The sequence below is a fragment of the Typopeltis vanoorti genome, chromosome 6 (assembly GCF_054136105.1).
Source record: "Typopeltis vanoorti isolate ZY-2024b chromosome 6, IOZ_Tvanoo_1.0, whole genome shotgun sequence".
Classification (NCBI taxonomy): Eukaryota; Metazoa; Arthropoda; class Arachnida; order Uropygi; family Thelyphonidae; genus Typopeltis; species Typopeltis vanoorti.
Genome location: NC_143554.1, coordinates 84,005,569 through 84,023,379, shown reverse-complemented (window position 1 = coordinate 84,023,379; position 17,811 = coordinate 84,005,569). Strand labels below are relative to the sequence as shown.

The window sequence follows — 17,811 nt, the reverse complement described above, 5'->3', positions numbered from 1 at the left end:
GAAAAAACAGCCAAGATTGGTGCACAGAAAAGTGCTCTTTCATCAATACAATGCACAGTCCCACACATCAGCCGTCGTAATGGTAAAACTGCACAAATTGAGGTTTGAATTGGTTCCAGATCCACCGTATTCTCCATACTTGGCCCCATGTGACTACTTCTTTTTCCTAAACTTAAAAATTTAGCCTGGTGCGAAAAAATTTTCTTCGAATGAGGAGGTCATCAAGGCTCTCAATGACTATTTTGCACAATTTGACAAATCTTACTTTTTTAGATGGGATGAAAAAATTGGAAACTAGCTGGACCAAATGTGTAGACCTCAATGGAGATTATGTTGAGAAATAAAGGTGATTTTTTCAAAAAAATGTGGTTTAACTTATTTTTTTTACCAAACTTTTCAAACAACCCTTGTAACTACTACACTGCATGCTGGAATCAGTATAAATTCTACCGAAACTAATATACAGGCTCAACAGCTAGTTTTTTTTTTTTTTTAATTATTATTAAGTAAAGATACCATCAGTGATACCCAATGTGGCTTTAGCGGCAGTTTGGGAATGAGAGAGGCTCTTTTCTGTTCTCAAATCTTATTCTAAAAACGTAGTGACCAAAATAAGAAAGTATTCATTTGTTTCATTGACTTTGAGAAAGCATTTGACAAAGTCCAACACATTAAAATGATTGAATTATTAAAAAGAATTGGATTAGATGGTAAAGACATCAGGATCATTGAAAACTTATATTAGAACCAAAAGGCATCTGTTCAAGTTGATGACATTATTACAGACTCCATTAACATCAAAAGAGGAGTAAGGCGAGGATGTGTGCTGTCACCTCTCCTTTTTAACATATACTCAGAAACCATATTTCAAAAAATCTTAAAAGGAAGAGATTAATATAAATGGTGAAACCATCAATAACATCCGATATGCTGATAACAACTCTCCTGGCTGAAAATATTCAGGATCTTCAAAATCTTCTCGAACTAGTGAAAGAAACAAGTGAGAAAATGGGATTAAGAATAAACATCACCAAAACTAAATTCATGGTCATAAACAGGAAACCAATTCTTAATTCAGCACCTTCTTTAAACGGGAAACAAACAGATAGAATGACAAAATTTAAATATATTGGATGCTGGTTAAATGAAGAAAGCATTCCAGAAATGGAAATAAAAGCTAGAATTGAAATGGCAAGAAAAAATTTTCCCCTCATGAAATCAACACTGTGTAATCGCAATTTAAATTTAGATCTTTGAGTATGCATGGCTAGATGCTATGTATAGTCTGTAGTGCTGTATGGTGCAGAAACTTGGATCTTGAAGACAACATCGACAAAAAAACTTGAAGCCTTTGGTTGTGATTATATAGACGAATGTTAAAAATCCCATGAACAACAAAAACATCCAATTAAGAAGTACTGGAACAAATGGGGAAATCATGAGAATTTTAGATACCATAAAAAGAAGAAAAACTGCAATATCTTGGTCACCTATTTCATAATGAAAAAATAAGATACTTCAACTGATTATAAAAAGAAGAAGAGGACAAGGAAGATGAAGAAGATCTTAGCTGGCAGACACAGACAGTGGACTGACATGAGCTCTGAAAGACTATTCGGAATGGTTGAAGATTGCTCATAATTTGCCAAGGTGACTTCTGATAGGAGATGGAACTCAAAGAAAAAGAATTAAGTAATTATAACCACTTCATCTGTGTGATATGAAAGTGTTAATCAAGATTCCAGTTATAATTTCAATCAAAATAAACGGTTTAATTACGGTATATTTTAAACTCATATAATCTTGTTTTACCTTAAAACTGTACAGGTATGCTAACAGTAAGAGAAGATTATCACATTCTTTTCCATTTCCGTAATTTTCTTGTTTTTGTAGTGCATCAAATTTTAATGCCAGTGCTTGAAGGAAATGAGCACCTAAAGGAGAATAAAAACATAGTCATCCACAGAATTTTTCAATATATGAATAAAATACCACTATTTGGTAAAACTGAGTGTTATAAAAAATGGTTTAATACCATTTCTGAATGTTTTATTCCTTACTTCAAAAACATGCACATAAGATGCAAGTGATATTATAAATTTTAAAACATTATAAATGTAGAATTTCACTAAAGTATATGTATTACAAGAACTGTTATGACAAAAATTCAACTGTAATTTCCCTTAATCAATAGATGTATTCACAGCAGGAAGCAGCCTGCCAAATTTGAAGTGTTAAATCCAGTTAAAAAATAAGTATAATAATAGCAAGAATTAAAATCAGTTACAATGGTATGACCAAGTACAGAATGCTAATAAGACTTCTACAAATTCTTCTTCTACAGACCTACTAAATCTGAGTATTGAAAGAAACTAGCTCTCAAGTTAAAGACAACCCAAAATAATTCTATTGTTATGAAGTAAGCAAAAGAAAGAATGAATTTGAAAGAATAACTCTACTGAATGCAGGTGATATGCGGATGAATGATGCAGGAGTGATTGTTCACAACTAATGAGTGTCCATTTTGCTGAAAGCTATCAACTGGTATATGTAACATTAAACTAACTGCTACCTCTTAAGTGTCATGAAGAGGTAGCAGTTAGTTCATATGGATGACGAGGAAGTACTAGAGCTGTTGCAGAAACTGAATAAGAATTCTGTAATAGGAACTGATGGGATATCAGTACGGATGCTAAAAGAGTGTTCAGCTGAACTGGCTATTCCTTTGAGCAGGCTATATAATTTGAGTCTCAGAACCGGGAGGATTCCACAGTAGTAGAAAGAATGTATGGTGATCCCATTGCACAAGGGTGGTGCAGAGACCGAACCATCCAACTATCAACAATCAGTATCTCAAGAGTGATGGTGAAGATTTTGGAAAAGTTGGTCAGGATATGCATTCAGAAATGGGTTGACAGAGAATCTCTACTTGAAATGAACAGCATGAGTTTACTAAGGGGAAGTCATGTTTTAGCAACTTTCTCGCATTCTATAATACCACTGAGCTAGACAAGGGAAACAGATACACCATGATACTTTTGGGTTATGCTAAGGCTAAGGCTTTGACAGAATACAACATGGAAGACTCTTGCATAAATTGAAAAATATAGGATTGAATTATAAACTATTGGAGATGGCTGACTGACAGATATCAAAAAGTCACATATGGGAGATGTGAATCTGCAAGATTCAAGGTAACAATGGGTGTGCCTGAAGGATCAGTCCTTGGTACATTGTTATTTAAATCTGTACATTAACGGCGATGGGAAGGATTTGACATGCAACATACAGCTATTTGCTGAAGATAGGTAGGGTAATCAGGAGTGCTGCTGATATGCAGTACTTGAAGAATGATTTGAAGAGGGCTGGAATTGTGGGCACGTGAAAATGGCTGTCATTTCAATGTTAATAAATGTATGGTCGTGCACTTTGGTGTGATTGGATATCCAATGTAGTATTATATTGGTGGAATTATGCTAGAAGAAACTGATCAGGCTAGGGATCTTGAAGTTTCAATAAATAGGAAGTTGAGGTTCAAGGGTCATATAGCAAAAATTTTAAATACAATTCAGAGAATAAAAGGGGGGGGGGGTGCTGAAAATTTCTGATAAGTCACCTAGAAAAAAATGATAAGGAAGCACTAATATAACCACAAGAAAGAACATATCTTAAAATCCTTTAACCCCCATGTTTCATCAAATTGTAATTTTTTTTTTTCTTCCCCTTTTAGGATATATAAGAAGACATGTCAGAGATTTTGAAGAAATTCAAAAGACACAGGGGTGCAGGCCATAATCAAGTTTTTCGTGCTGCAAGAAAGGTCTGCAACTGAGATTCACCAAACTTCTTGTGAGTCTTTATGGGACTGTGCCCAAGCATATTCAACAGTTTCCAGATGGGTGACCAAGTTTAAAACTGGGCATCCTGAAACAACAGATGCTCCCAGGTCAGGAAGACCTTTCACTGTGATCACACCTGAAAACATTGATGCAGTGCATGTCATGATCATAGACGAATACCAGCCAAAAACATTGCAAAGACTCTGGGAGATATCAAGGGAATGAGATGAGATCATTATCCACCAACATCTGGACATGCAAAATTTTCAAGAAGTGGGTCCTCAAATATTTGAATGTGACCAAAAGAGAGAACATGTGCTGTCATCTCAAGGGATTTTAGGTTATTTTGAAAAATTTTTTGGCTTGTATTGTGATTGTTGATGAAGCATTGCTCCATCAGTATGACCAAACAGTCAATGAAGTGGAGATACAAAGGTTCTCCACAGCAAAAGGAGTTTTGAATACAAAATTCAGTAGCGATGGTTCTTGCCATTGTCCTTTGGGATATGGATGGTGTAATCATTACCAAGTACCTCAAAATAGGTGGAACTGTTACAGCAGCAGTTTATTCAACAGCTCTGAAGGAAAAATGCTGTGGAAAACTAAGCAGAGGCCCAGATAAGGCTGACCACCTGGGTATTGGTCATCTTTGCACTTTGGTTTCGGTTGGTCTTTTGGTTGTTCATCTGTATGAAATTGGTGAAAAAGGTAAACTGACAGCCTTTGGATATATGATGATATAAAAGAACTGGGGCCTTTTCTCTATCTCTCTCTCTCTCATACTATCTATCTAGTCTTTTCTTTCTCCTAATACTATCACGAGCACTCCTTTACTTTTTTACCTCAATAAAGGTTGAAACAGGTCTGGGTAGTGGTCCTTCCCATAATGCATAGTTATATGTCCATAAGGATATGTGCATTGCATTATGGAATACTAAGGCAAGTGAAGTTATTAGCCTCTATATACAAGTAGCCCAGTCATGAAGTTACTTCATGCACAAACTTTGTTTGCTTACACTTGGATAAAGGATGAATCCAAGAATATTATTTCTTGGCATCTTTAATATCTTCAGAATTTTATACACATTAATGAAAACAGAAATATTTTATTTTTTATTCTAAATAATAAAATTTTCAAAAATGTTCTGGTTTTTTGTATTGATGCATTATTGTCCATGGAAAGCAATCAAAAATATTTTTACAAACATGAATCATCATAATAACAATTATTAATTAAGCAAAACAAAACAAATTATTTATCCAGTATCTTCTAAAATGTCAATATTCTGTAGCATAACCACTGGTGCAGATAACAGCTGTGCAGTGTAAGGCATAAGGTCAATCAACTTAACAATGCAGTTGAGCGGAATTTTTTTCTGTTCTTCACTCAAAGAATTGGTCCTTATTTGAGAATTTATGTTGTCTCACACATCTATCTGGCGCTTCTCACAAGTGTTCTATAGGATTCAGGTCAGAACTTTAACTAAGCCACTCAAAGTCTCATATTTTTTAGTGAAAGTAATCCTAGATGTAGCTAGTAACATGTCAAAACATGTTTCTAATCATTATCTTGCTGAAAAAATTTCAGCATATTTCTTTTTGCATAAGTTTGCATTTTCTTATCTTTCATGATAAACAAAATGATCCATGGTGGCTATGATACAGTGTAATGAGCTCACTCTTAAAAGAGTCCCCATATCATTTACTCTCCATACTTTACTGCAGGGGCCTGCTATCTTGGATTGTTCTTTTAATTTTTAGGACGTCTAACATACTTAATTCCATTTGATGAAATCAAATTAAATTTGCTTTCATCACTAAATAAAATCATAGATCATTCGGTAGATGTTCAGCTGATGAGTCTTAGTAAAATTTCAATCAGACCTTTCTATTCTTTGCAGAAATAAGTGGTTTCTTACTAGGTTGAAAATCTAATAAACTTTTGTTCTTTCAGAAGTTGTTCAGTCAAAACCTGTATATTTAGTCCATCATTATCACATAATTCCTTATTAATAGCTGTAGTGGGCTTTTGAGAATCTTGCTTGGATAGCCTTTTAATAATTTTTTCTTCTCTAGTTGTTTTTTGTGGGCACCCTTGTCTAATTTCATTGCTTATGTCTCCTCTGACCTCACAAAATCAATTCCAAACATTTACAAGTTATTGCAATATGCCAAAATCACATGCAACATTTGCTTGTATGCATGGCTTATTAATATTCTTACTTGTAGTAACTACTGCTATAAGTATTAACAATATTTTCATAGATAAAATGTGTTAATGATTTGTTAAAATAATTATGAACCCAATCAATACAAAAACTCAGAAAAAATATGTAAATATAACAAGTTTCAGTACTAAGCTATTTGTGTTATGTATGCTTCTGATTAAACACTAATATGACTGATGTGTTCACTGTTTATGACTAGCCTGAAGGATTCAAGGTCAAATGTCAGTTTGATTCCTGTGTATTTTAGAGATTCCTTATAGATTCCTGTGTATTTTAGACAACTCAAACCTAGTTTTATGTGTTTTTTTTTTGTCTTTTCAAATGAAAGGCTAATGTCATATTTGTGAATGTACTATGAAAGTGCATTATTTATAAGAACTAGTAAGAAAATCTTGATTGTGTTGGACTATGAATATATCCTGAACAAGATATATGTCATAAACTGATGAAATGATCACTGGGACACTTTGCAGTGATATTTTATTTTCTTTGTGATCATTTTTCAGAATCTTTATAGATTAAAGACAACTATGGTTCTAATAAGATGAATACACACACACACACACACACACACACACACACACACACACACACACACACACACACACACACACACAAAATGTTTTATTCAAATGAAAAAAAAAATGGTTCTTTCTGCTTACCTACTTCTGTACCAATATTTCCATGTAACAGTGCCACTAACATTGCATGTTCCAACACAAGTCTTTCAGGAGTAATACATGCCCCAATCACAGAATCAAATATAAGTGATACCAGGATCTTATTCATATCTTTAAAAAAATTGAAAAAGTAACATAAATTTAAATTAATTAAACAGCAGGATGGAATTACTGTACGTTTTCTAGTTTCAAAATATAAAAAAAAAAGGATGTAAAATAAAAGAAATATTTATGTGGTTTTAATGACAAAATAAATTAAAGTGGTCGATCAGTCAAAAGAAATTAATATAAAACAACTAAGCTTGCAATTCTGCTTTTGCTGTTTACAAAAGCATACAGTCACTAACAAATTTTTGAAAAAAAATCAACTTCTTTCTAAATGCTTGTCTATTCTGCCACATTTCATATATTGATTTAGTTTTGCCTTAAGGCAAACAGAAATCCTCTTCAGAAAATTCACAAGGTTTATTATTATAAAAAAACCTCCATGGAATCAAAGAATCATCGCAGGAGGTCCACTGTTACACACACACAAACAGTTTATCATATTGCATCTTAAATATGTTCACTGCCTCTGCGCTCACCACACTCTTGGGTAATGCATTCCAATCACTCACCTCTCCATGAAAAAAACCTGCTCTTCACCCCCCCCCCCTTGCTCACTCTCCTTATACAGCTTCCAGGGATAACCTTTTGTTCTCTTCCTATCTTCACCCATTCTATGCAAAACCTCCATGATATTAATCTGACAACAACCTCTTAACAGCTTATCTGTCTCGATCATATCCCCTCTCCTACCCACCAATTTCAGCAAATTGCATTTTGTCAATCTGTCTTCGTACTAAACATTCCAGAGACCAGAAACAACCTTAGTCAATCATCTCGGAACCTTTTCCAATACATCTTCATCTTTTTGAAAACCAGGTGATCAAATCTGCACACAGAAATCCATATGTGGCCTGATCAAAGCCTTATACAAGAGAATCATAACATCCTTACTTCTGCAAGTGAGTGCCCTCCACATCGCTCCCATTATTCACTGTGCTGTCCTCACAATTTTTGCAACATGTTCCCAAAATTTTAGGTCCTTGTCTACAATCACTCCCAGATCTCTCATCTCCTCTACCTCTTCCAATATATTTCCACTGATTGTGTACTCTACATCCCATCTTTGATTCCCAAATTTCAAAACCTTACACTTTGCAACACTGAATTGAAATCCCCACTCATTTACCCATTCAGCCAGTGTATTCAAGTCCTCTTGCAAAGACACAGCATCCGCTCTATTCATATTAATTTCTATTCATATTCCTGATAGCTCTCTCCAACTTTGCATCATTTGCAAACAACTGCAGATCACCATTCAGGCCTCTCCCAATATTATTTACATACAAATTAAACACCAATGAACCCAAAACAGATCCTTGGAGAACACAACTAATAACGCTCCTCTTCTGGGATATTGTTCCTCCATAGACAACTCGCTGATACCTATCAGACAGCCAATCTCCAATTCAGTGAACTAATCTACTGTTCAGCCCCATCATTCTAATTTCATTACCAGCTTGTCATGTGGCAATTTATCAAACACCTTTGCAAATTCTAAATATGTCACTGTATGTGCAACAGCCTTATCCATTGCATCTGTCACTTTATTATAAAAAGTAAGCAATCACTCACTACTTCATGCAAAAAATCTGCTCCTCGCTCTCTCTCTCCTTATACAGCTTCCAGAGGTGACCTCTTATTCTCCCCCAGTCTTCCAGATTCTATGCAAAATTGATTACCACACTAATCTGGTAATAGCATCTTAATAACTTATAACTCAATCATATCCCCCCCCCTCCTCCTATCCACCAATTTCTGCAAATTGCATTATTTCAATCTGTTTTTACACTGAATATTCCAGAGACCAGAAACTACTTCAGTTGATCATCTCTGTACCCTTTCTAATACAGCTTCATCTTTTTGAAAACCAGATGCCAAATCCATGCACACTAATCCATGTGGTCTGATCAATGCTTTGAACCATAACATTTGTGCGTCTACAAGTCAGTGCCCTCTGCATCATTCCCATCATCTGCTGTGCTGTCTTCACAATTTTAGCAATATGTCCAAAAAAATTAGGTCCTTGTCCACAATCACTAAGAAATCTCTTATCTCCTCTACCTCCAGCAAGACAATTCTACCAACTGTGTACTCTACATCCAATTGCTACTTCCCAAATTTCAAAACCTTATACTTTGCAACATAACTGACAACCTACACTCACCCATTCGGCCAGTGCATTCAAGTCCTCTTGCCAATCCACAGCATCTGCTCTACTCCTCATAGTTCTCCTCAACTTTGCATCATCTGCAAACAACTGCATATCATTATCCTCTCCCATTATCATTAACATACAAGTTGAACAGCAACAGTCCCAAAACAAACCCTTGGGGTACACCACCAATGATATTCCTCTTCTGGGATATCACTCCTCCATAGACGTTTTACTGATACCCATCAGACAGCCATTTAGCATTATTATAATGATGACAGAGAGGTGATGGAATTTTAAATCAATATTAGTGGCTAGTGTTGGTATGACAAAGGCATAGAAAATCAAGAGAGAAAGGTCAGGGTTATGAGTAAAATTAATAACGTGAATCTTGTAGCAGTGCATAAAAGATGGGAAGGAACTAATATACCTTAAAAAAAAAAATAATCTACATATTACATAAAGAAACAAGGCTTTTCAGTGTAATACTCCATGTTTCAGACTTGTATGCAATGAGTGATAAGACATCTCAATAACACTTAAAACTGAATTCAGCTTGACATTAAATAGCGATAAAATCTTGAGATGATTTTATTTCTGTTAAAACTCTGTTATGAAGTGGAAACATTTTACATAACTGCTGGGTGAGTGTAAGCAAAGTGTAAATACCTCTCTGTTGAAAAGACAAGTTTCCATAGTGTGAATGCAGAAGCTCTTACAGTACCTATAGTACAGTGGTGGCCCGTGAAGTTTTAAGCGGGGGTGCTGCCTATACAAAATTATTTTTTTAAAAATTATTTTCTGTAGATTTATTTATTAATAAATTGGTTACTGATTAGGAAAAAAATAATTTTTAAAAAAATAATTTTGTATAGGCAGCACCCCTGCTTAAAACTTCACGGGCCACCACTGCTATAGTAACAAATTTTATGCTAAAAGATTTGTTATCAGTCAACAAACTTTGACTGTAAACTACAAAACAAGTGGACTCAAAACTTGTGTGAAGAAAGCATGGCCAGATGCATGAAATTAACACTTAAGAAATACACTATAGATATCTTTCATAATCTGGTGAAATACCACTGTCCTACTACTGAAGGTAAGAAGTGGCTACTGTCATGTTTTGGTTCTAAAGCAGGGTCTCTGGTTTCTATCACCCTTTTCAAGTGCAACACAGATGATAACAATATTACTTAAATTGCATACTTCAACTGTTATTAATAAAACAGGAGGCTAGCAACTCCTCCATTTCAGGGTACAGGAATAAAATATGATGTTTTAAGGATACTTGTGACATAAAGACTGAATAATATAAGCACGTAAACACAAGAAAGATATTTAATTAACCAAATATTTCAGTCTGGAAATAGCAGACCATCTTCAGTGGCACTACAAGAACAGTTTTTAAAAAAATACAAGATCTGTATATCTATATCAAAAATCTGGGAAAGTCTAATCAGGATAACTCATTAATTCATATTAATTTTATGTTATTTATTCTTGTAGACAGGCTTATATGTTGGTTATGCATTATTAAAACACTTAAGGAATTGAACAACGTAGTTAAGGATATAAATTAAATTATACTTTAATAAATATTTTCCGATATTTCGGCAACGTCACGTTGCCATCTTCTAAAGGAACTTACAAAAAAAGGCATGTGCACGTAGGCACTACAAACACAGTAACTGGGAATGAAGAGATGAAGCTATTGTTCTCCTAAAAGTCCTGATGGTGCCCTCTAGCGGGCTAAATAGGTGTTCTTGGCCGTTGGGCTGAAGGTCTGCTGATGTAAGCCTCCCAAATTTGGGGCAGTTGCATACAACCAAATTTGTTGAGGTTCGGAGAATTTCTTAGGGCTGAGGCTGATTCCATAAATAGTCTTTCTTGGAATACAAATTCGAAAGACTATTTATGGAATCAGCCTCAGCCCTAAGAAATTCTCCAAACCTCAACAAATTTGGTTGTATGCGACTGCCCCAAATTTGGGAGGCTTACATCAGCAGACCTTCAGCCCAATAGCCAAGAACACCTATTTAGCCCACTAGAGGGCACCATCAGGACTTTTAGGAGAACAATAGCTTCATCTCTTCATTCCCAGTTACTGTGTTTGTAGTGCCTACATGCACGTGCCTTTTTTTGTAAGTTCCTTTAGAAGATGGCAACGTGACGTTGCCGAAATATCGGAAAATATTTATTAAAGTATAATTTAATTTATATCCTTTTTATGTTATTTAATATTATTAATTAATATTTTTATTTCAATCATGTCTCTGCTTAAAAATATTCCCTTTAATACTTAGTGATATAACATCACGTGGCTTGTTCTATTTTTGATCTATTGTTAGTATTCCACCTTGTATTTTTTTTAAAACTGTTCTTGTAGTGCCACTGAAGATAGTCTGCTATTTCCAGACCGAAATATTTGGTCTTGGAATATTTGCAGAAACTATTTAATTTCTTGCAGAAATTAAATAGTTTCTGCAAGCTGACCACTAGATTTTAGATGGGACCAAACCCAATATTAATAGGTATGGAAGCATTCTTATCACCATGAAAGATAACTAAACAAATACTAGCATCACTGCAGATGTAAACGACCCCCCCCCCCCCAAAAAAAAAATAAAATAAAAATTTCAACCAATAAAAAAAAAATCACTTCCACATCCATTTACCATCCAGAGCATCAATACAAGTATTAATGATTGATTACCGGCATCAAAATCCAATCTATTATTCCTAATTAAACTCCAGTAATATTCCTCTAAATCTTGTATTCCCTCCCCCCTTTTTTTTTAAACATTAAGTACTATCCGTACTCCAATTTGGAATTCAACCTTTTGTCCCAGCTTTCTGAATTATACAGTGCAGCCACTATAAAACTTTCTCATATTTGAACATTTTGGAATGAATATCACCAGTTCCAGCTACCTTTCCACGTTTCAGGTTTGTAATGGCATTTTCCACCTTGTAGTACTGATATGTACTCCTGATTACATTCCTCTTGAATATTTTTTACTCCTGTTCTCTTTAAATATCTTACAATGTTGATTACCCCATACATTCAGATAATCACACTCACCATCTCCAGTTCCTGTCATATTATTCTTTCTTCCATTTTCAAGCTTTTTTGATAACTTCTAGAATATTTTGCTATTTTCATGATATTTATTTTCTATCTTCTTACTGAAGACTTCCTACGACATTTGCTCCTCTGCTATTATGGTACCAACTAAATTACATACCAGAAACTTTTGATCTACTTTCTTCTTTTCCAGGATTACCTCTTGAAGTCAGAGTCTACTATGATGCTCAGATATTTAAATTCTTGCAAATAATGTTACAAGATGCTTTCCTAGCTGAATCAATCTACTGCTGCATAGAGGACATAACGACTTGGCATTTGCTTTCCTGGCTTAGATGTAATGTTGGTTAGTTATATATACATCTTTCAGTTCCATAATACTTGTATATAATTAAGTAATTATTATTACTTGTGCATAATTATAAGTGCTATAATTACTTCAGTTACAAGGCAAGATGGGTCCCTCATATGTTTACCATAAGCCCACCCACCCACCTACACACACGCACACACAAAATGCCACTTCACACCACTATCCTGCCCAGGAACTTAAAACCTTAGCCTCCAGGGAGGAGAGAATTTTGCCCTCAGGACAAGCCATGCACTTGGAACAACAGACTACTCACATCTTTCCAACAAAATGTATACAACAACAACAAAAAACCTGGCCAAAATCCTTAAAAAGAAGAACAAATCTACCCCCCCCCACACACAAAACCAGACTATACATGCACTATATCTTTACCCTACATCAAAGGGCACAAAAGATAAACTGGGTTCTCCTACTGAAACGACACACCATCAGAACTGCATACAAACCTGTAAACAAAGTTTCTACCTGCCTAAGACAAATCAAGGATCACCTAGATACTTTCTCCTTCCCTGATGTCTATAACATCCCTTGCCAGTGTGGAACTCAATATTTTGGACAGCCAGAATGAATTACTTTGGTCAGAAGAAAAGAACACAAAAAATACATCTGGAATGAAGAACTATCTCAACATGCCATAGAGAAAGATCACTTCATAAGATGGAAAAAAGATTGACTACTTTACAAATCTCAGTTCAAATTGGATAGACTATTCCTGGAAGTGGCACAAGTTCTACAAAACCCCGTTAACTGCAACAGAATGAATGGTATGATTTTAAAATAATTCTGCCAAATTGCCCTATCTATCCATCAAAATTAACAGGAATCACCACAAAGAGTGCCACTGTCACCCTCCATTTGACTCCTTGTTATCCATGTCATTTTCGTTTGTCTTCACCGATTGTGTAGTGTTAATTAATTTAAGCTATTAAATTATTTGTTTACATTCCAGTCGACGTAATGTCAGCGTAGTTTTATGTTCCAGAAACTTCGACATGAATAACCACCAATTACTTTGTTCACTGCTTTTATTAGTGCTATGGGTCATTCAGTTCATTACAGTCTGCTTTCACTATATCCACAATAATTATAAGAAACTTTTGAAAAGGCACTGTTAAATTATAATATTATTTTAAATTGAATTGCTAATTGACGTTGACTGCACCATTCTAATATTCTACGCCTATTATCAACTTTGCATTTCTATCAACTGCGCCTTGTTATTCTTTTACACATGCACCTTAGGCCTAACTTACCTCTTCTACTTTACGCAGTGATAACTATAATCTGCTGAACATAGACCTTTCTATTAATCCCTTATAATCTTCTTTATGTTCCCACTGCTAGTGAGTGACCTTTGTTATTAGTCTATCCACGATAAACAGGTTACCAACTCTCAAACTATGCAATTAGAAAAATTTATTTGTTTAACAACTGTGCTATTCTAATTTGTATATATAGCTTGAGAATTAAAGTACAGAACATAGGCAAGATCAAATTTAACATCCACAATCTCTTATAGCTAGTCGCAATTTTTAATCAAACAAGCTTGCAGTATCGTTAATTTTTTGGAAGACAGTGCACTGGCATTACAAACAAAACATTTTATTTTGATCTTAGCATGAAACTACAAATCACAATGTAAGAGGGAAAAAATCTCTTTCTCAACCTAGTCATATACACATTAAGTGCAACATATAATTAACTTTCTCTTACATAAACACTTGCTTAACCCTTTATATTGTTAACTCATCTAAATTTAACATACAGTTAATCCTTATGTGCTAACTTAGCTCTCTCCATTCATTCTATATACAAAATTTACATTTGTTTCCTTACACAACCATAACTGTTTACTTAACTAGTTATTAACAATTTCTTGTAAGCACTTTCATTACATACATAAATTCCAACAGTAAGCTTTTAAAACATTAACAGAATTTATGCTTGCTTACAGTAGCCTTTACAGATACAGTTCAGTTAACATGAACTTCAGCTAGGTTTGCTTAACCTTGCAACCTTTTCCTGGAATATGACTGTTGAATGGATGATATGGTGATTCTTCACTCTCGCAGTTGCTGGGAAATTTAGGTAGATTCCTCCATCGGAAACAGGAAATGAACTGCCGATATCTTCCGCTATGGCTACAGATAGCTGTATGCTCCAAGCATGTCGTTGCAATCTGGCAACGACATGTTGCCAGATTCCATCGAAATATGGCCTCACCTTCACCACCAGAACTCCGTCCACCAAAAGGGACTGGCGCCAGAAGCCTCCAAAACTCAGGAAGAAGAGCAATAGAGTGACCAGAGGTATAGAGGAGTCTTCTATATCCTCTATTCTTTATATTCTTGAGAGCCCTCTCAGCCATCTAAAATATCTTGTCTCATTCTATGTAACCATGTAATTGTTGTCAGAATCACCTGCCGGCATAGTGACGTTACATCAGCAGGCTCCATGCAAGACACTATATCGTGGGTGCATATTTTTGTGTTTGCAAAATCTTGCAAACGTTTGTTTATGCATAGTCATTGTTATAATCTCCGCTAATCCTATTTCCTTCGTTTAACATACAATTTAATAAAGCTTATTTTTGTGGACTTTTACAGTAATATTTAACATTCATTTTCTTACAACATAAATTCTATTTTATATATGTGGAAACCTCTGTAAATTCGAACCTGAAAAAATGAATTTAATTTTTCATGAGAGATTTTACAGCACAGGACACTCTTGCAAACTCTTTGGAACTCGTGGTTTCAAGGAGTTTGGAACAAACTGTTCACTGTACCATTGTCAGTGCAATGATTATTTGATTCTTTGAATGACATTCCACTCCCAATAGCAATTTAATTAAAGTTCTTCACGTATTCAGCCACACAAATATCATGAAACTTTATTATTTTGCATGTTCTATTTCTGAATAATAAATTTATATTTATTATTATTATTTATTTATTACAGTAACACAACAGTTTATATAATAGCTATGCTAATGTAACAGTTTTTTTATAACATCATAAAACAAATCACATAAGACATTATAATCAGCTGATGTTTGATGTCTAAAAGGCATTAAAACTATGAACACTTATAGTTAAAGTATAACAGAAACATACTGGTATCTACTTACTGTGTAAAGAATTGAAAGAAAACATGTTACATAAATGCATTGCATGCATAAAGAAAATAAAGTAAGCAAACTTATGATTTAAAGCGATTTAAAAATACAGTAATAGCCTGGTTAGCAATCAGGATATGTTTCTAGAATGTGGAGGATTAAACCACAGCAGTGCTAAATGGGGGTCATTATAACATATTATCAGATAGTGAAATTACAAATACATTATAATCAGGAAATAACTTTGGAAGATCCATAGTCTTCTGAGGTTACTCTCTGATCCATTGCTTGTATTAATGATGTGATATTAGTAGCTGCAGGAAGCTTTTGTCTGCATTTGCAAATGTATAAAGCAACTGACTAAATGAATGTTAGTGACGATGCAGTAATGGCCACTCTCAGGAATTAGTAAGTACAGATGCTATAAAGAAACAATGCTAAACAGTACAGTATTAACTGGGATATTACTGTATTAAGATATTTTTTGAAATATGATTTGTAAAATATGTAAAATATTACTCTAAAGTCACCTTAATAATAATTTTTTTTTTTTGCTTTTGAGTCATAAAACCAACAATCCTTTTATCTTTTTTTAGCAATATGCTTAATAGTCGCATTAACAAGATATACTGATGATGCAAGATATTTTTGGATGAATGCCTTGCCTGACAAGAGTATCCACACAACACTAATTACAGCAATCCCTCAATTAGTGCGCCTAATGCAGTCTTTAAAACAGATGCATTAATCGAATATAATAATCTATGGGAAAAAGTATAATTCGTTCTTCAAATTTCTTTTTGAACCTTGATTTTTTAATAAAAGAATTAAGGTATGTCTCAGGGCCTAGTTAAAGGAAAACCATGCAGCTGAAAGACAATAAAACAGATTCAGAATATAAATTTTATTATTCTACTTCTTAACAAAGAATTGAGCTAACGTAGTTTGGCTGGTTTTGTTTCTTTTTTTCATACAACCAACGGGTATGGCCCTATTGCCTCTTCTACTCTTCTGCAAATTTTACTGCTTCTTAAAATTTGCATTGCTGCTTAAACACTTCGATTGTATGAAAAATATTTTCAAATTGTTTCTGTGAAATCTCTTTTGGCTGACTATCAGTGGTTAAATTTTTCTTCATATTCTTCGGGATCTTTCCGCTGTGCATCTAAATTTAGCAGGTCGGAATCACTCAATTCTTCAGAATGAGATTTAATTAACTCATGGATGTTATTATCATTGAAGGGGAGAAAGAAATGAAGGACGAACGAATTGGTCGCCAACACACGAAACCATGTGCTTTATAGATAAAATTTCCCAACTGTTATACAAGCAAAAAGTTAACACTTTTAAAACTACAATGATCATAAAAGAGAAGTTAATTTTCCGACGTGTAATAATAAACAACTCATCCCAGAAGACGGATATTATCCTATTATCGGAATAGATTCTACTTTTTGTGATATGTGCAGAAGTGCCGAAGTCTAAAATCTGTGGGGGGGGGGGATTACTATAGCAGACAACATAAATTTTGGCGGTAAAAATTTGGAACATAGTATACATAGTGTACATGGAAGTAATGTAGTATGTCATTAAAAACAACTTTGTAAAATGTTTTAATCGGTAACCAAATTATTTCATCCTGGTGAGTGATTTTTTAAAATAGTTAGCTATAAAAATGTATAGATAGAAAATTTTTAAAATCTGTAACATTTATTTTTAACATGTATATAGGCGCACTAATCGAATTTGGGTATCGAAAAAAAAATGACCACTAATAGAAAACGCACTAATCAGGGGTGCATTAATCAAGGGATTACGGTACAGCAATATGATTACTAGTTATAGTCTTCAACTACAGATTCCATTTGGTATCATATGTTCATGTTGCTACTGTTTTAGTTAAGATATGATTTATTTATTAATTTTTTGAAAATTCTTTTTGGTTTTTTTTCCTGTTTGTACATTCATATAAAACTTGCTTACAAATTACTATCATACTCACCATTCCTACTATATTTTCTATAGAAATTTTCAACTTGGTTAGAAATTGACAGCATATTTGATTCACTTAACCTTGAAAAAAAAAGTAAAATATTAAACTCAAAAGCAGATGCAATATAACACAATTATTAGTAAAATTAATTAATAATGAACTGAAAAACAGCAAAAATAATAACAATAATATTTGCCAATAATAACAATAAAATAAAGGAATCCTGTACAAAAAT

The 17,811-nt window shown here is 34.0% G+C and overlaps 1 protein-coding gene across 1 annotated transcript in view; it reads right to left on the bottom strand.

Moving 5' to 3' along the window:
- Window positions 1-17,811, bottom strand: part of LOC150105645 (nucleolar MIF4G domain-containing protein 1) — a 189,641-nt gene that overhangs the window by 121,667 nt on the left and 50,163 nt on the right. The window contains exons 5-7 of the mRNA XM_090394970.1: window positions 17,586-17,656; window positions 6,730-6,858; window positions 1,813-1,934 (exon numbers count right to left, since the gene is read on the bottom strand). Coding sequence (XP_090251096.1) covers window positions 1,813-1,934; window positions 6,730-6,858; window positions 17,586-17,656 — 322 coding nt within the window. The remainder of the gene's footprint in view (window positions 1-1,812; window positions 1,935-6,729; window positions 6,859-17,585; window positions 17,657-17,811) is intronic.